We start from the raw sequence: 27,648 nt of genomic DNA on the forward strand, positions 1-27,648 counted from the left end.
CAACACGTGACTTCAATCAGCGTGTGCCCTCAGATTACTGTGAAGTTGATTCCTGATCCATATTGATTTTTCGTCTCATCATGTTTCCAAAGGGGGGCTCTCTCTACTAGCTAAATTATTACCTTTTCATTTCATATGTTCACGTGCTCCCGAGCTTGAATTCTCGGTTCCGACTTGGTGACTTGATAACAACTCTTTTTCCACGTCTTTCTCACACTCGCTCTCCCTCCCCCTTCAACATCATCTCAATGATCTCGACGAAACATTCACAATCCTGATCTCTCTCTTAGCGAGCGTCCTCGGAGCCGCCGTCCTCTCTATGGATCTGATCTGATCCATTTCCACTTCGACGCCGGCTGGGACTACGACGGTCTTCGCTGTCATCCTCCGCAGAACTCGTCGGCCTCGTCGTAGTCCTCGTCAGTGGTCTGTCTCCTATCATCGCACTAAACTTGATCGCCTGAAAGTATTGTCAGGCATGAATTCTTCTCTCTTTTTTTTTTTTTTTTTTTTTTTGCTTTTTCTGTTGTGATGAACGGTCTTGTTCTGTTTGGAATAGCCTAAGAGACGAGTCTGGTTTCGGATCGGTTGAATCAAGAGAGCCATCGGAACTCTTTCGATCCACTATTTAGCCGCGCGCATCTACGCGACAGCCCTGGGATGCGGGAACTATTTAAAACATGATATGTTGACCTGGCTGGGTACACGAGAAGAGGTCCTTGCTCGTTGTCCGCGTGGTAAGGCAAGGGGTGCTCTGCATCTGCATTTTTTCTCTCGGGCCCTTCCAGCTGGCTGTCTATTGTTTCTTTCCTGCGTTCCTCTCTCTATCTATTGTTTCTTTCCTGCATCCCTCTCGATCTCACCTCACCCTTGCTCTTCCTTCTTTCCTTCTTCTCTGCTGCCCGGAAACCCAGTACCCATAATCCGTCCGTTAAAATGCCCAATTTCAACTCCGCGATTGGCTGCTGGCGAGCCCCAGGCCGGAGGAGTCAACTTTTCGGGATAGTTGTTCTCCTCTCCCTCTGTTTCTATCTCATGTACTTACTTTCCCCTCTGTTCACATCCCTCTCAAAGCTAATCCCCCAGGCCCTGGAGTGGCATCTACTACTCTCTGCCCTCCTACATTTCCAAACACACCTCCACCTCAATAGCCTCTCCTCCCTCGCTTTACGATCCGACGAAGCTCGCCTTCCTCGTGGAGACCCGCCCTCTACCCCACCTACCCGCTCTCTTCGCTCATATGACATCCATCATACCCCCCGAATGGACCTTCAAATTTATGGGCGGGCTGGAAGCGCACACATTCATGCGTGCTTCGCCTACAATTGCGCGCATGGAAGCCGCCGGCAAACTAACCTTCATCGACATCCCCGCCAATTACTCGCTCAAGAGCCGCCAAACCATCTCGGAGATGTTCACCGACCCCCATTTGTACGGGGAGATTTTGCATCCGGCTGAACACCTCCTAGTCTGGCAACCTGACAGCATCTTTTGTGCCAACGCGCCCACCACTATCAATGATTTTCTTGATTGGGACTGGGTCGGCGCGCCATGGGGGAAGAACGACGCTTATGGTGGGAACGGTGGACTGAGTCTCAGGAAGGTGAGCAGGATCATGGATGTCTTGGTCAACAAGACGAGGAAACACGGAGATGGGGCGCTGGAGGATTTGTGGCTATGTAGGGAGTTGCATGCCTTGCCTGGACAGCATATGCCTAATGCGAGTGTGAGCAAAACGTTTAGTGTGGAGAGCGTATGGGACGATAGGCCGTTGGGGTACCATATTGGATGGATGGGAGTGCATCATGAGCAGGTGAGTCTTGCTGGTGGTGAACTATAGATGGGGAGAGAAGGGGGCTAACTGGGTGCCTGGCAGATTTGGGACAAACCGGAGCAGGTTGATCATATTATGGAATACTGCCCGGAGGTGAGTATTATTCTGGGTATGAACTTGACCGGAGATAAACCCGGCGGTATTGCGTAGTAAGAAAGACTGCGCAAAAGTATCTTCATTATTGCCGAGAAAGACCTTCGAGCGGATGAAGACATTGTGATAGAAGGACGCCGAGATACCTTCAGCAACCAGCGCCAAGATTCCACCAGTAGTAGTAATAGTAGTAGTATTGTTTTAACGTCTGAAACGGGTCAAAATGAGTCCACCAGTAGAAAGGCTTGAAAGCCGGGCGAGATTTATCTGAGTTGGTAAATCCACGATGGTAGAGAGAATATCGATTGGCGATATGTTGGAAGCAGGAGAGGCGAATATCAAGCGATTCCAGTCGTCCATGGGAATTAAATAAGCCAGCTACCACCAAATAAAAGTTCCACTCCGTCGCCACGCCACGCCGCTATATCGGATTTACGATCACGATAGCCTCTGCCAAAGAAAGCAACTTATCATCGCCCAAAATTTGTCGCGAATCTACTTCTCCGTCTAGTACTAGATTATGTGCTACACTCTTTACTGATATTACGTTTAGGTTTGGAGGGACGTAACTACTCTATCTTTTATGTTGAAAATGAAACTCCCCTCTTATCCACTGGGTTACTTTGCCCCTCTTTCTTGAGTGTTACTCCTCCGGACGCCTCTGTCTGGCAGGCAGTGCTGGCTGAGGCTTCAAAACTTTATTCCTTCTATCCACTGCTCGCTGAGGTTGGTAATGTCTCTCCCTAGTGCTTGAAAAAGCGACAATTCTTGATATTGGACCGCATACGGATCCAGATTCCCACTGCTCCATTCTGTATTCTCTTGCTAGCGAGTTTTTGAAGTGTGTTCTTCGCATGCTCTGTTCTCATTCACTTTGTTATAAATCATGCTTCATTCATATGGAGGGAATGCCCACTTGTTGTGTGTTGTCGACTGCAGGTCTGAGTGCTATTAATATGGCTCCGATAAGGAGATTTACTTTCTTATTATTCAAATTACAGACCTTTACTCTGACGAGTACACTGCTGCAGCATTAGTCGTATCGAGCCCAGTATCAGAATAGTCTACTAGCAGAGAGAGAGAGAATGAGAGAGGTGAAAAAGAATTCGGTAGCAGTCAGCAGGTAAGCGAGTTTTTTTCTCCCAAAGAGAGATATATATATATATTTCCGCCTGAGACGAAAATTCAGGTGCTGATGCAGATACTGCTAACCGCGGTTCAGAAAGGAGGTCCACTTAGACTTGAAGATGGTATCTTGACGTCTTGTATTTCCGTCGCCCCTTACGATGCTTTTGTATATATAGCGTTGGAATTTGGCTGAAATGATGTAAGTCTTGATCAAGTAAATAATAATATTTATAAGCACTACATTTAGTCTCATCCTGTGGGGTCTTTCTTCAGGCGTATGCTGACTTGTTCGTCCCATTCTATCCCTCTCTCGCTCTGTGTCGACCTGTGACTTAATGCGAAATTGAAAGGAAATGTTTGAGATCTAACGATCGATTTGTTTAGGTCTACTGCGTACCGATCGGTACGCAGTTGGTTACCAGAGCTGCGGTGGAAGAAGCAGCTGGGTCGGCGAAAAAGATATAAATTGCAGCAAATATGTTACAGGAGTCTAAACATACATATAATATAATTGACAAGCCACTCCCTTCTGCTTTTGATTGTGCCACTTCAGACAGTAGAGGGATCTGGCCCAGGCTGTCCTCGAATGTCATACTTTCCTTGCCAATCAATAACTTCGGCCGAATATTTCTTCAACTCCTCTTCTGTCTTCCAGCATTTGGCCCACACATCCAAATCGTTTCTGTTTACCACCGCCGTTGGAATAAGCATCTGATACTGCCAATTGTCATTTACATTTTTAGCCCATGAGAAGCGCAGCGCTTCGGAACTTTTCTGCAATCCTCTGTACTTGATGTACTTCAAGAGGACATCTTCGCTTGAGTTCCATAAAGTAACTGGCTCCAGACCGTCCGGAGTTCTCTGTTCATAAGACTCCGGGATCCAGACTTTGCCGGCTTTCTTCATTTTGTTCTTCTTCGCTTTGACAACACAAAACCAAGCATCTGGTTCAACATACCAGCCAGAAGGTTTGTCAACTATTTGGATAATTAGCTCCACGCAATAGGTAACGATTTATATAGCTCAACTCACTCAAATAAACGCCACCTCCTATTTGTTCAGGTATGACGGTTGGATGAATTGTGAGCTCGTTTTTTTCATTGATTACCGTAGCCCTGCTCTACAATTTCGCGTAATCAGTATGAAGCCTTATGCTATAAAATCAAGTGCGACTTACTTCGTGAATCATTGCATATCCAATTATTTCCCTTCTGTGCCAAAATCCCCAATCTTGCGGCTTGCCCAAAACTGCCTGAGCTCTGCTAAAGAGCAAGCTCATGGCAACCAAGGTCGAGAAGTAACTCTTCGATTGGAGCTTCATTTTTTTATAAGTCTTTTTGATGATATGAGCTGACAAGAGGAATAAGCTTGCGATGGATGAGGATAATGTGCAATGGAAGAGGATGGTGTGCAATGGAAGAAGATGATTTGCAATGGAAGAGAGAGGATAATGTACAATGGAAGATGATGGTGGATTAAATCTGAAGCTGGTGCAAGAAGAATATATATGTCTTTCTTAACCCGCAATCTAAATTTTCTACGCCGGCTATAAATATTCGTGCCGCTCATAAAATATGTATTTTGTTCTCATTTCAATAATCATCTTATTAGGAGTCAAAATTACGCCTAGCTAACTATTCATAAGTAGAAATTTGTACTGGTAATTACTTGTAATAATAAGTGGGATTGGGCTATTTATAAAGGTCATCTCCCAGAGCTACCTAGGAGAACCTCAGCATTGAGGCCATATTCATTACCGTATTCTTGCCCTACCACCAGCTGCTACAACCACCTTGTAAAATTTGATTCTATGATCGCCTGGGCCGCTCTTCCTCGTCCTCACTCGCCCTCCCCCATAAGGGCCTGTCCTTTCGACGTAGTGTTTGATGGCCTTAGGCACTTCAGGCACGTAAAGTAGAGGTGTGAGGAAAAAAATTAAACAATTAAGCATCTTTCTTAGCAGCGGTAATTACTGCTGCTAAGAATGACGCCGAATTACTTTCTTTTCCTCCTCTAATTAAAGGCCTCGGCTAGCAAAATAAGCATGAAAATGCGCTATTTCTAATAACCGAGGACTGCTAATAAACGTCTAGCCTCTCTGTTTCTCAACTGATCAGTGCGTCGACCGCGCAAAGGTATAGATAAGCCTTGGAATTACGCTGGAGCTATAATTAATATAAACAATATATCCCGCATTGATGGATTGCGTGGAAGTTATCTCCTCATTTCCAGGACAAATCCGAAATGATACACTTTATAAGGTTCTCTAGCGCACACGTCATGTTCACTATTCTCGCCATACTACCAGCTGTTATAACTCAAATAAATAATTTTGACTCGATATTTGGTATGATTTTTGACATGCTAGGTAGTTGTGAAGGGACTGACCCGGCAATTCGGTCGATGGAACAGCCGAGGCCAAGGAGCCCGTACAGACAGACCTCTTCGAAGGATCTCCTTTTCTCCTCTTGCAACTTGGAATCCCTAGGGAATGGCTGCTGCCGCTGCTCTAGTTGCTCTTGATGCAGCTGGGGTACTGGATAGCAGGAGGAGATATGGCAATAGCTATATAAATTACGTAAATTGGTCTATATCAGTAAAGTCAAAGTGCCTATTTACGTAGTATATAAAAAGATCTAAGTTCAAAGTGTACTACGTCCGAGGCGTAAGCATTACCCCTCGAGGGTAGGGTTCCCAGGGGGTTTAAATTGAAAACTGAACTTTTGAGGCACCCTCGAGGGGTAATACTTAGGCCTGTACTTACCGTGGTATGTATTCTCCCCCATGAATACATGTCGAAAGTATAATTTTGCAAGGGATCTTACCAGGTCTTAAACCGATTAGCTTACTACGTATAAGGATTCATTCAGCCTTAAAAAGTATCTTTGAGCCAGTATTTAGTCTGTGCAATGGAGTTGACAGGGCCATTCAGAAATCACCGCTCTACGATTTATGGAGCTAAACTGGGTTTGACATTTATTTATGGGGATAGTAAAAGAGCAAAGCTTAGCCGAATATACTTGCACTAATCTACGTCGCGCCTTTTAATATTAGACAATCTATATTACATCCCGGACTTTGTATTATACATTTCTACATTGTGAATATTGATAATTTAGCTGCGAATTTTTTCTCTATATCGTCGCAAAAAGTTCAAATCGTATACGGGAGAGAAAGAGATAATTATTATAAACAAGAGATATGTCTATTATAGGGGTCCCTGCACCCCAGCCTTGGCATTCCTCACCTTACCGTCGGCCTTTGTCCAGTTTTGGTCCAGGGTCTCCTTTAATCTTCCACAGAGAACCCCAATCAATAATATCTTTCGAAAATTTCTTCAGCTCCTCTTTTGACTCAAAGCATTGGGCCCAAAAATTAAAACCACGGTCATCGGTTACCACTGCCGATGGGATAACCATTTGCAACACCCAGTCGGTAACTTTGGTCCAGGAGAACCGCAGCGCTCTCTTGGGCTCTGGTAACTTTGCTGTTTCCCCGATGTAATTCACGAAACCTTCTTCGCTTCCGGCCCATAAAGTTTGTCGCTGAGCATTATATTGCGGGATGTAGGCTTTGCCGGCTTTTTTCATCTTCCACCTTCTCGCTTTAACAGCACAATACCAATAGTCCACTCCAGTCGGCAAGCCATCAGGATTGTTTACTATTTAGATTCTTAGCTCCGCGCAATAAGTACCGGTCTATATAGACCAACTCACGCATATAAAAGCCATTTCCTAATTGAGGATTGTATGAGGTAGGCTCTTCTACTCGTAGCTTATGATCGTCATTGATTTCATCGGCGTACTCCTGTAATTCGCGTAATTAGTATAAAGCTTATGCGATATATGAATCGAGCGAAAACTTACTTTGATCACTACTGCATATCCGATAACTATTTTCTTGCGCCAGAACAATGCTTGAGCTCCATTAAAGAAAAAGCTCAAGGCTAGCAAGATCGCGAAGACAGACCTCGACCGAGGCATCGTGTTTGTAGCTGACGAAAGGGAGCTTTGTGAAGGAAGAGGATGACGAATTAAATCGGAAGTCGAATGATGCGAGCTGATGAATGGGAACAAGATTGCAAAGGAAGAGGACGATGAATTAAATGTGAACTGAAGCAGGTGCTAGAAGAAGTAGTTATCTTCTTCTTAAATTGTGTTCGAAATGTCTGTCCAGTCCGACCCATTATTACAAGTAATTATGTTGATCTCTTTAAATTGAAAAGGCAGATCGTAGTACTATGAATAGCCTGTGTTAAATGATCTTCATAAAAACACAAAGACAAAGATAATACTCAGTGCGCTGAGTTACTATTATTAGCCGCACGATTATTTATGGCCGCCGTCGGAGTGGATCGGGTCCGTGCGGCCAGCATACCTATCCTCTTTTATAAGAGACGGATATTATACTAAGCTCTATTCAGGAACAGTTTAGCTACACTAATAGACCGTCCTATTGAAAGAAACCGTTTCTTGGCCGTCCTATGGCCGTCCCCGTCCGGATTCTTGGAACACGCTCATTAAAGGGCTCATTTTAAATATTTAAAAAATTCAATTGATCATCTCAAATAAGGATTTACTAAATCGTTAAAACCTTTCTTTTAAGAGTATCGTTCTGATGACAATTTAACCGGATTTTCGCTACGATATTTCTCGGTATCGCTGCCACGGGTTGTATATCAGCGCTTTAGAAGATTTAAAATCGGAATCAATCGATTTGGCAAAAGTTTACTTGATGCCGCGCAATTCCCACGCCGTATAAGTGGCCGCGCGATAAGCGGGCAGTCTTAAAGGCTGAAAGGAGGCCCACCTAAGCGAGCCGACGATTATCACATTCGACCGTTTCCTATCGATTAACGTGACGTTTTTTTTTTTAAAAAAAAATAAAAATAAAAAATTCAAGATAGTGGTTGTTGAAATATTTCAAGTAGACAAATATAATTTAATCATTTAGAGACAGCTTTTACCTATATTTTCGCTACTTTCTTAATGTATCGACTCGCAACAAATGAATGCATATTGACATATGTAATATACGTTTGTAAAGCAATGTTTCTCAAGCAAGCAAGCGGACATAGAAAAAAACTGTTGATATTGATAATTATAATTTAATGGGTGTTCTCACGTAACTATCCCGTCTTGGTGGTGCCGACTTTCTACAGCAAGTCGGTCAATGCTTTCGAATTATATTTAAGGTAACCGACGATTAGGTAAAGCATGCAGCGCCAGGAAAGAAAAAGAAAAAATACACATGTCCCACCCTAGGCCTATCCCAAGAGTGTGATCGTGCCTCCAGTCTTCAACTTGATATCGTCGATGATATCTTGAGCGCTGGTAAAACAGCCCCAGTCGTCAGCAGTGTTAGCACCATGCATCATGCCAATCCATTCCTTGTCCACGTTGTGGACGAGAGAACCCGAGTCTCCTGGCCTCGCAAAAGTTTCTCCGCCGATTATAGGAAGGATCTGGCGCTCCCGAGATGTCGTACCATCATCCCACTTCACTCCAGACCACAACTCGTTCAAGTCCCCCGTTGTTATGCGAGAAGTTCTGCCCTGCTTGGCGACCCAAGACATGGGCTTCATGACAGTCTCTTCCGATAGGGTTCCCACAGTGTCGATGATTTGCCCGGGAATATCGAAGTAGACATCTTCGTTGATGAAGCGATCCCCCAAAAACGAGGCAAAGTGCTCGGGGGTCAGCTTGGATCTAAGAGCAGGAAAGTTTTTTCCCACACAGGTCTGGTCGGTGACTTCGATCAGCGCCCAGTCCAATTTTCCTCTTGTTTGCGTGCGACGGCTCAGCCCAGAAGAATGGCGCACATATCCAATTCCACCTGCATCGAGTCGATTCTGGATCGTTTGGATGCGATTGATCACCTCTGGACTTTGGATCCTCTTTTGCAAAGTCTGGATGGTCCATCTCGAATCGATGGTTGAGGGGAAATCGATCGGAATCTTCCTCAACGCCGATCTCCCGTCCAAAGCGATACCATAGGCATTGTTGGCTTGAGCGTTGGTTGGGTCGCCGGCAGTAATCACATGATGGCAAGTAAGAAAACAGACAACGGCCTCCGTCTTGAGCGTCTTGCCCGCTGGCAGCAAGTTAACCCAGACACCGAGAGTCCCACTGGCTGGACCCGTGCAACGGGGTCCAATAGACACCCCAGAGTCAGCTTCTGGGCCGGGGCAGTCGTGGTATTTCGCAAGCGGCACCACCCAATCATTGAGTAGCATATTAGAACCTGCGACGATCCGAACATCGATATCACATTCGTAGTTGTTGATTCCACCGATATCGGAAATGGCGCTTCTGATTGACTCTTCGTGGCTGTCCCAAAGTTGACTAGAGCGTGGCTCTACTGTGATCAGAACCGTAGGGGTGCGATGGTTAAAATTGTCTGCGGCGCCTCGCAAAACCCAAGAAACAGAGGTGAATTGATTGGGGAAGAGGATTTCAACCGACTGCATAACAAGATCCTGTGTCATCTTCAAAACTTCGCATGCTATGGTTCCGCGGCGGACGGCTGAAGAGGTGTCTTTGAGCATCAGTTTGTAATTCCTGATCTCGACCCACAACCTGTAGTCTTGCTTGTTGGATAATGCGATCTGCTGATCGAGTAACGACTGAATTGCATTCGCCGCATCGTACCAATTGTCATAGTCTTCGTTGTTCGTGTACAATAGCAAGTGATCTCGCTTCTTGGCTAAGTTGAACCTTGGCCAAAGAGATAGGACACTAAATGAGGTGAAGCTGATACCTGAATTCCGAAGAATCTGATCCACACCGGTTTCGACGATCTTGGAAATATCGATGCCGTCGTTGGAGGCTCGGGATTGATCGTAAGGCCCTATTTCCAGAAAATTAAGCCGTGCTTTCAGAGAGAGAGAGAAGGAGTGAAGTGTGTCTTCTAATGTGGCGACTAATGTGGCGACGAAGGGTGATGGGTGAGCATCAGCTCTGATACTTACAGGGAAGCGGGTACCGGTCTCCGGCCACCACACGATATGGGTCCCTCAGGGACATATGGTACTCGATTGTGGTTCTCCCAGAGGCTGAAAATATCCATTAGCCGCATGCTGGTAATTCTAGATAGGAAAGAAGCAGGCCTTTATCGTACTCGTCGGAGTTGGAGTTGACCTCCCGCCGAGACTTCCTCTTTATGACAACCATCTTGGGATCTGGGGTTGTGGCGAGGGAAAGTTGTAGCTGAGTTGAGAAGACTTGAGGTATTGTTGGAGTGACTAGAAGATAGTTGAGTTGAGTTGAGTTGAGTTGATGGAGAAGGAAGTTTTGGAGGAGGGGGGGGGGGCTCTATGTAGTCGTGAGTGTGCGGGCAAAATGGCAAAATTGGCAAGTGCGATGTTTCACGTAACATACAACAAAGGTATTAAAGGCAAAATACTAAATAGCAAACACGATAAGTCTGAGTCATAGGAAGCGTTTGTGTAGGTCAAGTGTTCTTCCTCCTTTGGGCTTGGATCATCCAAACATTCACCTACTAACTATACAACCTAGTCAAATTGACAGGTGGGATAGCAGGAACTTCGTAACTATACTGACGTTGCGATCAGCTAGTTTTAATAGTGGGGCTTGTTGCCGCAAATTTAGGGGCCAATGAACCGACGCTATTCTCGAGCGATTAGCTACCTCGGTACAGGCCTAAGTATTACCCCTCGAGGGTGACTCATAAGTTTAGTTTCCACTTTAAACCCCCTGGTTACCCTACCCTCAGGGGGTAATACTTACGCCTGGGACGCGGTACATTAAATATAGCTTAATTGTCGGCACAAAACGGAGCAAAACGGAATATTTCCGAGTGTAGGTACTAATTATCCAGCATTTTAGCGGGTCCATTAAGCCCATCTCGGTATAAGCGATGATTCATCAGTAACTTTTATGATATGGATGGACCTCTCTTTCCGTGACACTTTCGGATTTTTGGCTTCGTATCTCCTATCATCCAGTCATGTTCTCTTTTTCTTTTTGAAACTGTGGCTGGAATTTCAGCTCCTCTATCTAATTGAAACGATTTGACATCTCGGCAAGTGATTTCAGGTAATTTTTTCAATAACGACACTTTTGTTGACAATGAAACAGAGCACGTATACAATGGTTCTCCTAGCATCTGCCATCTGCATTTTCTCTATTGATTTCAATAAGCCAAGAAAGAGAAACCTTTGAATATTTTCCATGGCTTGGAAAAAGGCTTTAGATCTATCACCTGAATGTTTGATAACGGTCTTCACTTTGAATTGTCCATAGCAATTCTTACCTATGCGAAAAAGAGGCGCTTATGTATAATCATTTCTTCGCAGAGATTCTGAAATCTCCGGATCCATCTGTATCCGAAGCTATCCGCAAAGTTGACTCGTACTGACCATTCACGTCGCGACCGCGTAGTACTCTTCAGCTCGGCCCAGACTCTGCTGCGTGAATTCTCTAGAGCAGTGCCTCTCTCCATAACTTCCTAAGAGGGTATATATACCTTCTTTGCTTCGTATCTTCCACTGCTCTCGTTCTTTCTGTACTCTGGAGCATGCGCAATAGCCTGATAAGAATGATTTCCATGATCCTTGGCCGTTGCGGCTGAATATGATTGTTATACTGCTTCCTAGTGAGGTATAGTACAATATGACTATAATCAGTCTATTACACAAGTAATCAAATTTTTGCAACGAAAATTTTTATTAATAGAGTGAGTAGATATTGCTTAATAGCAGCCGGTTTTCATATGACAGCAAGATTCTAAATCTTATGGCTGATATATATACTACTAACATTGTTGGAAGTTGAAGCCAAAAGATGAACACGGTTGAAGAATCTTGTTCATACATCATGCATTTTAGCGGATAAAGTTTGTTTCATCTCCAGGGTACTTCATGAACCAAGTGGTAAGTAGTTTCTAGATGATCTGAAGTAAGGTTATCTTTTGATACTACTGCTGGCTAGGCCACTCAATCAGACCTGTCCAACGCAGCTCGGAACCAATACAGGATAAACCTTTTGAGCAAATTCAGTAAAACAACCTATCTCATTCACAAATATAGGTCGGATATACTAATAGCCCGGAGCTCAGTACTGCATCATCCACCTCCCTCCCACGAACAAAATTCTGCACAAGTAATAAAACTCTCCTCGACAAGTATGCACCTTGTAGATGAAAACCTACCATTTAGTGCAAGGAGGCGCGTGAGGTTGTATCCACCAAGATCCAAGCCTAGCAGCAGTAGCAGACGCCCTAACCATATGTAATAACTCACTTACCTCGTTTTTAACTAGGCAGGCGCCGGCGAGCACGGTCACCGCTCGCCTACGGCAGAAAAATCTCGCACCTTACTGATATGCCCAAATAGTTCGCATGTCATTCATCCAGCAGGCGGGATGGCTCAGTAGGCAGGGTCATCTTCAGGACAAACTGGTACTTGGAACGCCGAAATAACGTACTGGATTACGTTGATATTTTGATATTTTTGGCTTTTTCAGAATTGTGGCGAGGTTGAGAAATTCGCTTTTATTCTTTTCTTTTTGCAGGTTTCAATTTTTGGTTTTTTTATTGATTTTTGGTCGCTCGCTTGACATCGAGGTGGCGTACTTTCACCTTTCTGGCCGTCTTCCCTCTTAGCCTCCCTGAAACAATTAAAGGATTAACTAATAAGGTGGACATAGCGGTAATCCAGGTGGATATAGGAGCCGGAATCTTCAGCCTAACTCAAATACTTTGCAACAGTCGGCACAGCAGCTACTTTACCGCCTTCCCTTTATTTTGGTTAAACTACCCTTTCTCTAACTAAAACCGGTTTTCGAGTCCAGAAACCCTTTATAAACAAATCCAGGACATACAATAGACAAGCAGATAGTCCGATCTATATATGATATGGTCAGTTGGGATATATTAAAACCAAACACACTAAGCACACCGACCTTAGCATCTGGATCTGAATGCATGAGTCTGCAACAATACACCGCTCAAGTCTTTAGAAGCTCTTCAGCGAGTTCGGTGACTCAGCTATCTCAAAAAAAAGGAAGAAGATTTTTTTCATCTCCTTATTTGTTATCACTTCTTGATTTCTGTCAAAGTATGTATAAGGAGTAGTAGCAATATCGTTGAGCTCGATTTCAGCTCTAGCGCATGCTTTATACAATGTTGTCCTCTTTGGCAGCGAGTTACACCCAAGTATTTGGCGACGGATCGGATATGTGCTTGTGCCCTCTTTTTGGCGGAATATATCTCCATTCCTGGTTCATGTTGACCAATTTCTTTGGTTTGTTTTATATTGATCGGTATACTAGAATATATAGCCTTTGTTTGTGGCTACCGGGAGGTCCGTAATAAGATCTATCAAGACGCTGCCCCAGCGCCTCCTTCATGACGTCGTCGTTGGTTAAGCTTCAGCTCGTATTCAATCAATAATACGGATTCTATGCTCTACTCTGCTATGCTATATAACTATGGAGCTACCCACTAGAAAGTGGTGTATTTTTTTTTAAGAGAGTCCACCTTATACATAATCTCGCTTAACGTCAACAAAGCCCCACTATAAATATTCAGATCCACCGTCCGCGATCAAAGCACAAAGCGCTAAATTCTCTCTTCCAGTCCCCAACTACATTTCATTCCTTGCGAGACTTGCAAAGTCGCAGTCAAACGAAAAAGAAAGGCACCTTTCAAAATCGAAGCTGCTTGCGATCGCTTCCCCGCAACAAGAACGAATGGAACGCAAGCTAATACAACACAACGTTCCAAGCACAAAGCAGACTTTCTTTCTGAAAAGGGCCATCGATGGCAGATTGGACGAAAAGAGACGAAGGTCCGTTAGATCTAGGCTTGTCGAATGGAGGTCTATCGAATATCAACTCGCCGGACTCGGACTGGACGGGTGCGGATGCGCCAAGTACAAGCCAGACAGATGCTACTTTACTATTGAGAAGACCCGTGATCGATCTCTCTCCAGGAAGCAGCTCAGCAATAGTTACACCCACGATAGCCCTCTCACTAGGCAGCGCGGCGAGCGTGGAAATATTTACCGCAGTGGATGTTGCCGAAGTGATCGCTCTGGAGCAAAGAATCAGACATCTTGCAGGCAGCCTTACAAGCGATAACGTTATCCAATCTGCTACGCCTACCGAGCTAGTCATGCCAGTTGGACCCCCTCCGACGTATGATTTCGTACCAGAGGCGCCACGCGACGACATTCCCCAATGGAAAGCGCTTAACATTATCTATTCCGACAATGGACCGGAGGAGAGCCACTGTGCCGTACATCACGGACCCGAGAAAGAAAACGGGGCTGGAGTAGACGGTGAAAAGGAGCCGCCTGTTGACGTTGATAAGGAGGAGGAGGAGGTGGAGGAGGTGGATATTGATGGCCATCAATTCGGCATACAGCCCACTGCAGGCATCGAGCGCCGAGTCACCAAGCCAGGGACCGCAAGAAGCTTTACCATCGTACGTCTCGTTGGAGGCACTGACAAGCGAGGCAGGACCCTAGAGGGCGAATCGCTCATCACACTGCGAGCTCCGTGGTTCTCGGTCGACATCGGCGACTTCTTGCTAGATCTCAGCCGGCAAAGGAGCAATGTGGCGCATGTGCGGAACTACTGGGGCCAAGAGCGGTACATCCCTCGACGCATGCTGCAGAATGTCTACCAGCCGTGGAATATGCCTGCGCGGACGAGGATCACGGACGACGGGATTCCGATACCGCTGGGCTTTTTGCGGCAAAGTTCACGAGCCAAGGATGTTGGAAGCACAGTGCCGTTTGAGGAGGGAGAAGCTGTGATGATTATGAGTGAGGACGGGGAGGATTCCGATTCCAAGCAGGTTGTCAGGGTTTTGGACTACGAGAGACATGCCGGAGAACTTGATGTTTCTCTTGTTGATAGAGCTATTAACATTCCTTGGGGAATTCTGGTGGATGAGGAAGATTTGATGGCTGCGCGGTTGGGGTTGGAGGAAGAAGAGGGGGGAGAGGCATCGGTCAAGACGCCAAAGATCAGAACGAGAAAGAGGAAGAAGAATCAGGACTGCGACATGCATAATACCGGGGATCGAGACGGAGAGGATGGTGGAGTAGAAACGCCGATTAAAAAGCCGCGGAGGAAGAAAGCTGCCAAGGCCAAATAGATCTTCAAATCAGGGCAAGAGGGCACTAACTGCGAATGATGAAGACTAAGATTCAATCGTAGGACAAGAGGCTTGCGTAGAAAACATGCAGATGTGATGCGGAAGGCTTTCTACGAGCTGAAATACGAGGCAATGTTCTGACACTTATCATTGTAGGCCACGATAGGTCTGGGATATCGTTGTAGCATTGACGGGTATGGGAGAGGAGTTTGGGGCATGGGGTGGGCTGTGTGTACTAGATTGGGACCAGGAGTGATGGGAGAGAGTCTAGGGTGCGACACCATTCGGGGAGGGGGGGGGGCGTTGTTTCTGATTTGCTGGATAATGTGGCATTCTTTCTAACATTGGCGCCGAGTTGTATTCAATGATTAAGGGCAGGGATGTGAGATAATTTCCCAGAGTTGAGCTGGTGCACCCGGATTTTGGCCACCGTGTGAGAAACTCCAGGTCAGCAAGTGGCGAGAAACAATGCATCAGGAATGAGAATGTAGTAACGAGAGTTTTATTTTGCGACTATGGATACTTCCTAATGCGTTATCTCATCTTTCGTGAAGTATCACACAAAAGCCTGATAAGCTCAGTAGGCATTCTGGAGCTTTCTCTCTTCGAAAACCTTCAGAGCCTCTTCAGCAGCCTTGACGCCCGAAAGAGCCCTGCCGGTAGATCAGCGCTGAGACTCGTCACAGATACGGCATGGATGAACTTACATAGCACCAAAGGTAGGTCCCATCCGATTAGCCCCATCAACCTCACTCAGCTCCATACCCCCAACAATCAGGCCTGGCACAATCTCACGAGTACGCTTGACAATGGCATCTTCAGCGGTGTTCATGTCCAAGCCGCGCATGCCGCCCAGCTTCTCGATCTGCTGCATGGAAACTAGGCGCTTGACGCAGAAAGCACCGAAGGGGCCGTCGTGCCCGGTGGTGGAGATCACCAATGGAGCGTTGATGGTATTGGGGTCCATGCAAGACTGGTCGTCGTGGTGCATAGTGACGAGAGTCCAATTTGTGACAACGCCAGCGATACGGAGAGTACCGTCCGGGGAGGCACGAGTGATTAGGTCCTCGACGGCGGTGGCGTTAAAGAGCTTGATGTTTGGGAAGGAGAGGACGCGAGAGAGAAGGGTGGAGGTAAAGAGGGCCTGCAATTATCATTATATCAGTGTGTACTTGAAACGACGTGGAATTGTATTGACATACTGCGTGCTTCACAACAACAAAGTCTCCTTCATCCTCGAACGGCACACCGAGGTCAGTCAGGAAAGCATCTGCAGGCTTGCGCATAACCACTGCATGACAGGGAGATTAGCAAAAGCGCGTATTCGAGTGTCTCGGGAGTAGTCTCCAGAGCAAAACAATCCACTCATTGAGACACGAGAAATGGGGAAAAGTGCTGGTGCCCGATTGTTCTTACTCGCGCTGAATAGCTGACCCCCGAGCCAAGCTCCACCTCCTGGAGATACGGAGGCTTCAATGATAGCGATCTTGAGGTCTGGACGAGCCTTGCCGAGCATGTAGGCTGTGCTGAGACCGCAAGATCCAGCACCTACAATCACAATGTCGGACTCGGCGTAGGTATCGAGATCATTGAAGTAGCGACGAGTCATCGCACGGGAGACTTGTGATTCGCGGATGGGAGTGAACTTGAAGCCCTGCTCCCACTTATCGGCCAGATCATCGAGAGTCTGGGTCTTCGTGGTGCCGACGGGAACTGTCTTGACATCGAAGCCGGACTTCAATGGAGTACTGTCGATGGGAGCCGAGGGCTCGGTGAACATTGCTGATGGAGGCGCCATTGTGCTTGGATGGACTTCCGGATACCCTAGGTGGGTTAGAGCTGTCTGTCGACGGGGACGGGGAAGGCATGATCCTTTCGCAAGAATTATCTTGATCAAGTTCATATGACCGTATCTTCTCAGAACGAACCCAGCTTGATGTCGCCAGACCCACCATCTCATCCCGGAGGATGGTGGAAGGCGGGACGTGACGACCCTGGGAACGAACACCGGTTCATGCTGAGTGTCTACAATCGATGAAATACCTTGATCCTTTTAAGGATAATTCCCGTGCTGGGACGACATGACTCCCGCCGCTGTCACCATGGGAGGTAGTACTATGTAACTTGATACTTAGTAGTTGTTGGGTCTAAATGATGTCAGCTATGATTTCAATTCTGCAGCGAAAGACATTTTTCACCGTCTATTCGAGTGAGATGATTCGGAGTCGTCGGAAGTTCGGTGACGGAAGAGAAGGAATTCGAGAAGTGAGGGAAGTGATGTTTATAAGTTCGTATGAAGATGGGCAGCTCTCTAGCGTCTCGTCCCAGAGACCCAAGTCAATATATGCAAGATAGCCAGAAAAAGACGAACCTTTTCACTCGATCGAGCCAATCTCAATGAGCCGGCTGCATGGGTTTCTGAGCAACAGGATGTAGCGAGCGTTGATAGTTGGTGCCGAGAGTTATACTAGTGATATGTACATGGATCATCGCAGAAGAGTTTTTGACGATAATTGGATCGAGAGACCGATCGACATTGGCGAAAGAGCGTTGGCGTATGCAGCTTCCTTACTACACATCACGACTTGTTCAATTACTGGAGGGTGGGCATATCATGAGGGCGATCGCAAAGTTACTGTTTAAGCGAGGTGGAAAGGGGTAAAGAAAACAAAAGAGGAGGCAACCAAAAAAGAGGCGAGTGGGGTGGAGTTAGTACAGTCACGTGTCCACGAAGCGCGTCTACCCGCGTCTTGGTCAACCTCGCTCGCATCTCATAGGTACACATCAACCCAGGGCGCATTCATAATGTCCCGCAGATCGAGTCGTAAGACTGAGAATATTTCATCGTACAACACCGGCGACGATGACAACAGCGATACACTATCTGCCACACCAAAGAAAGGCCGCAAGGCCGTGAAGGCTGAAGCCGTGCCGGTTGTCGCGAAGTCCCCGGCCAGATCGAAGAAGTCTGCGAAGACGAAGACAGAGTCGGACGAGGAGTCTGAGCCCTCTGAACCGCCATCAAAGATCAAGATAAATAGTGTGAAGGCCAAGGCGCTGAAGGAAGACACGGTACCAAAGGCAAAGCAGCCTGCGAAGCGTAAGATCAAGGACGGGGACGACGAAAACGAGGATCCAGAGGAGGGCCAATCGAAGAAAAAGCGCAAGACTAAGGAAGAGAAAGAGGCTGAAGAAGCGATGCCCGTCGCTGTTCGAACAGCGGTGGCGTCGCTGAAGTCGGCAATGCACATTGGAGCGCACGTCTCTGCAGCAGGTGGTGAGATTCCCTGTATTCTGTGTGCTGGGGTGACCAATGTCTAATGTGTCTTTCTGTAGGTGTCCAGCACTCAATCACAAACTCGCTGCAAATCGGTGGAAACTCCTTCGCCTTCTTCCTCAAGTCCCAACGAAAATGGACAAGCCCTCCACTGGCACCAGAAGCCCGCGCTCAGTTCCAAGCATTCTGCCTGGAACACAAGTACGATGCAGCGAAGCACGTTCTACCTCATGGCTCATACCTCGTTAATCTGGCTCAGCCTGATCCCGAGAAAGCGGACCAGGCATACAACTGCTTCCTAGATGATCTTCGACGGTGTGAGGCGCTCGGTATCAAGCTTTACAACTTCCACCCTGGAAGTACGGGCAAACATCCACGTATCGAGGCAATCCGCCGTATCGCTGGTCAGCTGAACAAGGCGCACAAGGCAACCAAGACGGTCGTTACACTCTTGGAGAACATGGCAGGCAGTGGAAATGTGATTGGGTCTACGTGGGAGGATCTTCGCGACATAATTGACCTCATCGATGACAAATCCCGAGTCGGTGTATGTATTGATACCTGCCATAGTTTTGCAGCTGGGTACGATCTCCGATCACCCGAGGCTTTCAAGAAGACGATGGATAGTTTCTCGGAGGTTGTTGGCATGTCATATCTTAGAGCCTTGCATCTTAATGACAGCAAGGCGCCACTATCATCGAATCGAGATCTCCATGCAAACATTGGCACCGGATTCCTTGGCCTGAGAGCCTTCCACAATGTTGTCAATTTCGCACCCTTCCAAGATTTACCGATGGTGCTCGAGACTCCAGCTGATAAGAAGGGGCCGGATGGGAAGACTGTCGAAGATAAGGGGATCTGGGCTGCTGAGATCAAGTTACTCGAGAGTCTGATTGGAGCTGATCCGGAAACGGATGAGTTCAAAAAGGAAGAGCAGCGCTTGCAAGACGTCGGAGCGGAGGAGCGGAAGAAGTACCAAGACCAGGTGGACAAAAAGCAACGAAAGGGAGAAAAGGGACAGAAGACTCTCGATTCAATGTTCAAGAAAGCCCCCGCAAAGAAGAAGAAGAAGGCGAAGAAAGATGAAGACGAATCCGATAGCGAGGGGGGATGTAGCCACTGATGCGAACCTCGTGTATGATGTATAACATTGCTGTACGATATTAGACTGGCCGGAGCCGGCGATGAATATCTATTCTTAAGCCTGACGCAGGCAGAGATTTCGCTTAGGCTCTCGAGTCTTCCCACGACGCTGCGGCGCCATACGAGGGTCATTCTTATGACCGCTAGAAAACCGATCGTCTTGGAATCCGCGTACGAATGGTGACGAGAACACGTTTTGAGATGTTTTCCCTCGTCGCACCGACGACTTCATCCCCAGACACCCTCCACATCTCGTTGAGTAAGTCGCGTACGATGGTCGCCTCATAGAAAACCCCGCGTCGTAAAGGTTTATTTAGCCTTCGGCGTCAGCGGTAACCTTTCAGAGTGGATGGCTTCTGAAGCCTGGGGATGTTTGGATGAACAGCAGAGCAAATGAAGAAGCCCGTGGCTCGCAGGCTCCTGGAAGTCCTGCCAGGTGATGTTCTCTTTATTCCTGGGTTCCCAAGCTTGAGCCATCCCCCTCGCTCTTACTGGTGTCAGCTTCCTCATAACGAGCACGCCTCGTTTTTCTCTCGCGCCCGATATCCATATCTGCTGAGATTTTTTGCAGATATATGTAATCTTTGTACTCAGGAGGCCTCTAGTCTGCAGGGAAGGAGAGAGAGAGAGCATAAGCGAACAGTTTCACTCAACAAATGCATTTTGTCCATGAATCATTACAAGACCGAGAGAAGACCCACCCCCGCACCGAGATTCGTAGCCAGAACCGCATTCAAACAAAAAGAGAGATTGAGTGCGTTTTACACAGGTCCATTTGTCTCTCTAAGGTAAGTAGGTATGTCCCAAGCCTCCCAGAGAACAACGCGGCAGAACAGAAGAAGAAAAATTCCCCCGCTATGCATGCATGATTCATTACCTTCCGTCCTTCCATCTATCCATTCGTCGTAAAGTCGTCTCCAAGTAAAACACTAATTAACAAATATTTCCGAGACACCCGGGAAAAGTCTTCTCTTATCCACTTAGATGAGTATCCTAGGGCGTAGAAACGGAAGTGTATCGTCTTTCCTAATTTCCATACCACTCTCGATCCCCATATCCAACAACCCCTACTCAGATGGTCTCCCATCCCCCATTGTTGATATCCATCTCCAATTTCCGACTAATTACGCTCGGCACGCCGTGGCTCAACCAGCTCGTCCGAAGCAAGACATCGTACCGCTTCTGATTCAGGAATAGCTGTCTGTTATGTCGTAATCCAGGGTCGACCTCACCGTACTTGTCGATGTATGGAGCCACCATCCAGGAGCCGGAGAGGCGATGGAGGTAGTAGACGGTGCACTTGCGAATGTTGATGAAGAGGCCGATATTCTTCTGGCATCTGTTCATCGCGTGTTAGCAACGGTGTTTGAGAAGGCAGTGAGAGGTAAATTCGCACTTATACATATGCTGCTGCGCACCCCCAATATCAACCGACCGCATATTGCCGCGCGTACCAATGGGTATCGGCCGGCCCGGCTTCAAGCAGCAGATACTCTGACCACAAGTAATTACACCGCAGAAAAGACACAGCATCGGATCACTGACATCCTTGCCGGTTGTCGGACAACGTCGCTTCATCGTCTCTTCCATCAGCGTATCATAATTCTTCGGTAGACCGATGAGCTCGAAGATACCCGGGTGAGAAACGGTGATTGTGGAGGGGTAATCCAGCCTGCCGGTGTGGTGAGTCCATCCGTAGACGAGCTCGTTGAGGTTTCGGGAAGAATAGACGAGCGAAAGCATTTTGTCATAGGAGGGCAGATGCATGGCCTCGGAGAGCCGAGTGAGCTCGTCGGCGTTGGGGTTCGTGGAGACAAAGTCCTGAAAAGCGGCGCCGTGGCGGACATGCAAGAGAATGGCTGATTTGCGGAGGAAAACGAGGGCGTAGCGTTTCATAAATTCGTAGAGTGATTGAATATCGTTGAAGCATTCCTGGTCGAGAGCAGTGGTGTGGGATCTGTCGTCTTCGAATTTCCAGTCTTGAAGAGCACTGCAGAAGTTCTTGAAGTCATGGTATTGGTCTCCGGGTGAATTAGGCTGCGTGGCTATTAGCCCTTGGAATTTGAACCACCCCGAATGGCGAGTCAGCTTTAGGGCAACCTTGGCGAGTTCGGCCAGATAGCAAAGCTGGACAAGATTGATAATATCGATGCTGTCCACAAGCGCCAGGCAAAATGAGCACTGGGTGAGGAAGACGAAGATGTCCTGGTCGAGTAGAGTTTGACCCGCGCGGCTCAGATCCGATAGACTGGCGCTCAGGTCCTCTGTTGTCGGAGTTGCGTGCCGCAAGAACAATTGTAAAAATTGGCGTTCATAGTCAGCGCAGAACTCGCGGTGGACCGCATTTTCTCCTTGAAGTTTCAGCCCCCCAATAGAGACATACGTAGCCGCTGTATCCGAGAGTATCCGGAGGTGAGTGAGAGCCTGCTGCGGAATGGTTTCGATGAAGGTCATACCAACGTCGGTCGCGACACCACGCTGTTGAATTTCGACAGAAGAGATGGAATAGCCGAGACTCTCCGCCAAAGTATCTGTGAAGCCCAGAGCGGCCAAACTCGCGCCATCGTCAGGAGGGCAGCTTGCTTTGTGTACGGAGGGCAGCCCGTTTTTGAGCATGGTTTCTCTCAGCCGATCGTAAATCTTGGTTAATTCCTGCATCTCTCGCGCAATTGGAACGGGGGTCGCGGTACCTCTGTTCGGGAAGCCGATTCCACGGTAGCTACCCGGCATCGGAACGTAAGTTGGGGGGTTAAATACTTGCATGGCTTTGGAGGACAGTGTGCTGGGGAGATGGGCAACGTTGTTGTTCATGAACACGGTGGAAGCACGACTGTAGGCGTTATGAGGGGGTAAGTCAATGCCGGAGACTCTTGCTGTAGTATTCTTCTCAGGAAGATTGAGGATCCACTCTTCGAAGTCTTTCTTTGGCTTGAAAGAAGCCAAAGAAATGTTTTCCTTAGGAGACCAGATGATAGGCAAGAAGGCGTTGCCCAGCGCCTTACATAACGGACAAACGAATTCGTTCAAAGTAAGGTTCTCGGGATGGTGTCTAGCGATTTGATGTGTGTGTCTCCGAGCTGAAGCATCGTAGAAGTTTTCGAAGCATTGGTAGTGCATGATGTGTCCACAGCCCGAAGAAACCGGTCCTGGTCTCACCGAACTCGAGGGGAAGCCCTTGCCAATGAACTGTCGTTCGGCAGTGATCTCAACCCCGCTGGCTGTTACCTTACGAACTTCAGTTCGATTCTCACCGGCCACACCGAAAGGCCGAATACTCTCGGCGGACCGGTCCAGATTTTCTGGGACTTTAGTGACTTCGCGCATAAAGTCGGGGTCCTCAAAATCCGTCTGGCGTAGAATCGTACTATTCATAAACAAGGCGAAAGTTCCATATAGGCGGGGTTCCTTACATTCCTCCTGGCAAAGGATGCATTTGCCGGATGGGTATTGCCAGTACGTCTTGTGATCACTACCAGTCTCTTCCTCTTCTTCTAGGCTGTCATTACTAGCTTCGTCTTCATCCCAGTCAATGTCTCCTTGATTATCGAGGAAGTTCTTCTGTTGTTGCTGGAATTGGGCCATCACTTTAGCTTGACGGGCCAAAGCAGCTTGCTTCTTCTTCTCGCGCTCTTCGAGCACATTGCTAACTGCAGGAGATGCTGTAGAGATGCGATCGATCGAAACACCCAGTCGGGCAAAGGAAGCCTCGAAATGCCGGGGTCGCTTCTGCTTCATGCGCTTCAATACCAGAGTGATCTTTGAATGGCAGGATTTGAACTCCTCCTTTCGGGATAGGATCTCGAGAATGGCCGCGATGGTCTTTGACGCCGGGGCATGGGGGAGGAAGTTGCTGCGGGCCGGAGTATTCAGAGCAATGTAGATAAACGATTCGAGTGACTCCTCAGACATCTCCTCCTCGTCAGTTTGATCTTCAGCGATAGCAATCAACACGAGATGCAACACCACCTGCAGGAAAGCTTCAACTCTGGTGACAGGGACTGATGGTGTGAAGTCTTGCGATCTTAAAGGATACAGCAGCGCATAGTAAATGATCTGTGCGAATATGCCAGTTCTAGAGAAGGCCGACAGATCAGCGAAGGCGCGGGACTCGACAGGCCGTAGCTTGGGCTCAAACACAATCTCTGATGCTGGGATGCCCGTCTTCTTGGACATTGAGTTCTTGTAAGCCATCTCGGATTCTTCTCTCTGGTTCTTGTTGTAATGCGCAATGTAAGGGTCAATATCCTCTAAATATTCCGGCTTAAGCTCGAACGTGCCGACATCAGATAATCCCTCGGGGGCCTTGAAGATCGTCATCTCGTCGAGGATAGTTTGGCATTCCTCTTGGTCCTGGAACTTGTCTGGAAGCTTGCTGCAGATCTCGGAAAATGATAATGGCTTGAAGCACAGAACGTGTGTAATATCTCGGCGCATTGCAAGCACATGCGTATCGGATGATGTCAGTGAAGTTCTATCACTGATCAATACAATCAAGAGATGGATCAAATCCTCCACGATATCCAGAACATGGCCATCTTCGAGCCCATCACCTCTCTGCTCGTAGATGCCCTTCATCCAGTGCTCCAACCCATATCTGTCTATGATGGAGACCAGAACTCGGGAAGGGGGACAAACTACCATCGCTGTCTGGAGAAGAAAAATATCGCGATGATGTGAGACGTCGCGCTGGCCGACTCCACGATACGTGCCCATTTGATGACGAAGACTCATGCCGTTTCTTACCCACAAGCCAGCCTTCATCTGTGCCAACCACGCACAGACGCGTAGCGGGTAGTCGAATGCAGCCATGAGGTGATCTTCAGGTGTGTACGACTGAGACGGCATTAATCGTTGACCCATGGCCTTGGGCTTCTGAACCAGGTCGGCAGTAGTGAAGGTCAACAGCTGGGTTAATTCTTCTCGCGACATATTCTTGCCGCTCTCAATAAGCCACGACAAAGTGTAGTGCAGAGCATGGTGAAAACTGATGGGCTGAGACTCTACGACAAACTTGACGACCGAGTGCTGAACAACGCTGTTGGAAATTTCCGTCGTATCAAATTCGTAGTCTCCGACCTTCTTGAATTTGATCTCGTCCTTGATCTCTGCCTGGAGAAATCGCTTGCGCTCGGTTCCCAAAGAGTTAAGAATCACGGTCTTGGCGGCCAGCCGAATAGCCTTTGAGATATAGGTTTTGTCCTCGCCAACGTTCCACTTGAAAAACTCCGAGAAGTGCCGACATAACCGATTGATCTCTCGAGTGATCAACGACGCGCTGATCCATGCATCAGTCTCGTACTCGACATGCTCGCCAACGGCTCGAAGGTTGGGACATATTCCTTGATGCAACTTGACCAAATCTAAGAACTGCATCATGTATCTGTCATCTGTACGCAGCTTTTCTTGTACGTGCTTGGATTCAAAAAGGTATCGCAAGTCTTGGAAGAAATGGTACATTCTGCGGTTTGTGACCGAGCCAGAGTCAAACGAAAGAGTGGCATTAGGGTTGATCTCGTGTGGGTGACCAACTTGTCGAGTAGTGAGGAAGGTGTAGAGAATTGCCATCAGGTTAGTAAAGAAGTTGCCTCTCTCGACAATCTCTGCGGTAATGGTGGGCGTCGTCAACATTTGTAGTGAGATATTGATGATTGAGTGATCCGGCTCTCGGTCGGCAATGAGGTAAAGCTGTGCCAGCGTAGTGTAGAGACCGGCGAATCGTAGTCCAAGCACACGCTTGAACTCGGGAATTGACACGACAGTTGAAATATAGAGGTCGCGGAGATCAGTTCGCACCTTCTTCCACATTCTCAGGTCGAACAAGATCATCCAGTCGAGACGGAGACGGTGCCATAGATCCTCGTGCAATGGGACGGATTCTCTATCACTGAAGGCCGGAGGAGTCTCTAGCCAGTACCGGGGAGGTTGTGGTAGGTTTAGAGTCCGATGAGCGCCTGGAGTCTTGGGAATCAACAGGTTAGACTTTGCATACAAGCTGTGGGAGATGAGCGGCTGCATCTCAGCGGTATCAGAGTCCGAAGGCGTGACATCTCTGTCTCGCATAAGTCTCCGCGGAGCTGGAGGAGGTGGCGGAGGTGGTGGGTAGCCTGCCATTGTAGCTTCGGATTCCTCCATTGGGGAATTCTCTCCGTCCAATGCACCCTCGCTCGCATTCATATCCACATCGCCATCAGCGTCACGTCTTGGTCCACCAAACACAAGCGTTCCCGTGGCTCTCTGAGCTTCTGCTTCCACCAACTGGTTGTCTTCAGCAAAAATTCCCATAAAACGATCCGAATCAGATGCATCTTCATCGTCACCTTCATCGTCCTCGTCGTCCTCGTCTTGGATTTCGATATCGGGTTCTTCCTGATCATCCTCGTCCTCGTCCTCCGTTGAATCAGAATCAGCATCTTGTGCAGCGAGTGCTACAGCTCTCCACGCAGCTCCGCCGGGATACATTCTAAGCGCATGACTTTCCTCTTCTTTCTGATGATCGTCAATGCCCTGCATGCCAACATCCTTATTGCTGGCCTCGCTTCCCGTACTCCACTTCTTCAGCATCTCCTCACAAATGACTTGGCGCAAGATGTTGTGATCTGAGCCGACACTGCATCCAGCAATATCACTGAGCCACTCGATGATGGTGCCGCACATCTGTTCTCGGAAGGTATCTCTGGCTGAGCGAATCGTGACCGTGACCTTGATCTGTTCGATAACCTTGGACACAGAAAGCAGCTCGTCCACATTGAAGCTGTACTTCACAATACTTCGACCGACATCGTCCGTCTCATTCGCCCGCTTCATACCTTCTGCACCAGTAACCCTGCAAGCTCTCGAAACCTGGTCTCGAACCTCATTAACCGTGTGCTTCTCGTCATTCCATAGCAACAGGGCAAACTCGCAAGGCTCCTCCACGAGATCTCCACTGTAGTACCTCGACGTAAGGCGGGACATTTTCTCATCAAGCAGCACCGTCTGCTCTGACTTCGGCAAACGCAGCTGTTCAGGGGAGCATGATATAACGTCACAGATGTAGTCAAAAACCCGCCCAATAGTCATGCGGATGGCCTCGACCAAATCCGCTGGCAACACGGGCGCCTTCTCCTTACCCTTGCTCGGCGCATCCGCCGGATATGCCGTGTGTATCGAGCAATGTACCGGCTGTCGCCAGGCCTCTGGATCTCCACAGTCGCAGCATCCGCTATTGCCCAGGCTCACACTCACATATACCATGTGGTCTTCGTGATCGGAGCTGTCGTAGCAGCGGCTGCACAACACGCATGTGTCATCCTGGCTACAGCTCTTGCAGCGGTAGGTGGCTTCGCCAGCCTTGAAGATATGTCCGCATGCCTTGCCTCTCGCAGCTTCTGTGAACTCGTCGCCGTCCGAGTTGCCCTGGGCGCGCCGCAGCTTCCAGGTGGCGTTGGGAAGGGGGCGTGTATTGTCGGGGAAGAAGAGGTTTAGGTATTCGGGGCGTCCACAGGCCATAGACCAGAACAGGGCTTGGAGGAGTGCATTCTCGGCCGTCTCGTTGTAGCGGTTGTTGTGAACGCGGGGTTGGGTTTTCAGGAACTCGCAGAGCTGTTGCTCCTGCGTGGTCATTTCCTCGTCCTTCATGATGTTGTTGGTTTAGTTTGTTCCCATGTCGGAGTGGGATGGAAGTTGTCGAAGAGGTTTGAGGTCGTCGTGGATCGGGATGGTCTGGAGTTTAGGTGTCAGTGGTGGTGGTAACCATCGATCTCACACTCAAGTTGGTAGCCTCGAACTTTCCTTTAGTGTTGAGTTTGGTAGGGAGGGATTGATTGGCCCTTCTTTCTTACCAATAAAGCTTTCTGATATTGAGATATCTGATTCACAGATAATGCAATTCAGTTGTGCGGCAAAGTCAGCGAATTCGACAAGTCCCAATCTCAATGGTGACTTTTCAACAAGGGAGCTTGGTATGTTGATGTTTTACGTTGGTGGGGGCAGCCCGATGTCCGACTGAATGACTTGACCCCCTCTATCACCGAGGCAAGGCTACCAGATATTCACCTCCTGACGTACT

General features: G+C 47.9%; 8 protein-coding genes across 8 annotated transcripts; 3 read left to right on the forward strand and 5 right to left on the reverse strand.

Annotated features, from left to right (window-relative positions):
- Positions 1-936: 936 nt before the first annotated feature.
- L3040_006324 (uncharacterized protein) lies at positions 937-1,984 on the forward strand (the record flags this gene model as incomplete). Its single annotated transcript, XM_007289110.2, has 3 exons — positions 937-1,037; positions 1,087-1,813; positions 1,877-1,984. The coding sequence occupies 3 exons, from the start codon at positions 937-939 to the stop codon at positions 1,982-1,984; spliced, it is 936 nt and encodes a 311-aa protein (XP_007289172.2).
- Positions 1,985-3,604: 1,620 nt separating this feature from the next.
- L3040_006325 (uncharacterized protein) lies at positions 3,605-4,376 on the reverse strand (the record flags this gene model as incomplete). The annotated part of the gene is made up of 3 exons (XM_007289111.2): positions 3,605-4,032; positions 4,088-4,175; positions 4,233-4,376. The coding sequence occupies 3 exons, from the start codon at positions 4,374-4,376 to the stop codon at positions 3,605-3,607; spliced, it is 660 nt and encodes a 219-aa protein (XP_007289173.2).
- A 1,927-nt stretch (positions 4,377-6,303) lies between these two features.
- On the reverse strand, positions 6,304-7,038 carry L3040_006326 (uncharacterized protein; the record flags this gene model as incomplete). Its single annotated transcript, XM_007289112.2, has 3 exons — positions 6,304-6,716; positions 6,772-6,862; positions 6,922-7,038. 3 exons carry the CDS (start codon positions 7,036-7,038, stop codon positions 6,304-6,306), a joined length of 621 nt encoding a protein of 206 aa, XP_007289174.2.
- Positions 7,039-8,321: 1,283 nt separating this feature from the next.
- Positions 8,322-10,227, reverse strand: L3040_006327 (uncharacterized protein; the record flags this gene model as incomplete). Its single annotated transcript, XM_066154070.1, has 3 exons — positions 8,322-9,904; positions 10,026-10,109; positions 10,164-10,227. The coding sequence occupies 3 exons, from the start codon at positions 10,225-10,227 to the stop codon at positions 8,322-8,324; spliced, it is 1,731 nt and encodes a 576-aa protein (XP_066011059.1).
- Positions 10,228-13,837: 3,610 nt separating this feature from the next.
- On the forward strand, positions 13,838-15,181 carry L3040_006328 (uncharacterized protein; the record flags this gene model as incomplete). Its single annotated transcript, XM_007289114.2, has 1 exon — positions 13,838-15,181. The coding sequence occupies one exon, from the start codon at positions 13,838-13,840 to the stop codon at positions 15,179-15,181; it is 1,344 nt and encodes a 447-aa protein (XP_007289176.2).
- Positions 15,182-15,758: 577 nt separating this feature from the next.
- Positions 15,759-17,792, reverse strand: L3040_006329 (uncharacterized protein; the record flags this gene model as incomplete). The annotated part of the gene is made up of 8 exons (XM_007289115.2): positions 15,759-15,834; positions 15,889-16,325; positions 16,384-16,472; positions 16,598-17,005; positions 17,225-17,231; positions 17,306-17,328; positions 17,380-17,492; positions 17,779-17,792. The coding sequence occupies 8 exons, from the start codon at positions 17,790-17,792 to the stop codon at positions 15,759-15,761; spliced, it is 1,167 nt and encodes a 388-aa protein (XP_007289177.2).
- Positions 17,793-17,986: 194 nt separating this feature from the next.
- Positions 17,987-19,581, forward strand: L3040_006330 (uncharacterized protein; the record flags this gene model as incomplete). The annotated part of the gene is made up of 2 exons (XM_007289116.2): positions 17,987-18,458; positions 18,518-19,581. 2 exons carry the CDS (start codon positions 17,987-17,989, stop codon positions 19,579-19,581), a joined length of 1,536 nt encoding a protein of 511 aa, XP_007289178.2.
- Positions 19,582-20,672: 1,091 nt separating this feature from the next.
- L3040_006331 (uncharacterized protein) lies at positions 20,673-27,218 on the reverse strand (the record flags this gene model as incomplete). The annotated part of the gene is made up of 2 exons (XM_007289117.2): positions 20,673-20,940; positions 20,998-27,218. The coding sequence occupies 2 exons, from the start codon at positions 27,216-27,218 to the stop codon at positions 20,673-20,675; spliced, it is 6,489 nt and encodes a 2,162-aa protein (XP_007289179.2).
- Between the last annotated feature and the right edge of the window lie 430 nt (positions 27,219-27,648).

Source organism: Drepanopeziza brunnea, assembly GCF_022702325.1.
Source record: "Drepanopeziza brunnea f. sp. 'multigermtubi' strain 214-2 chromosome Unknown ctg11, whole genome shotgun sequence".
NCBI lineage: Eukaryota > Fungi > Ascomycota > Leotiomycetes > Helotiales > Drepanopezizaceae > Drepanopeziza > Drepanopeziza brunnea.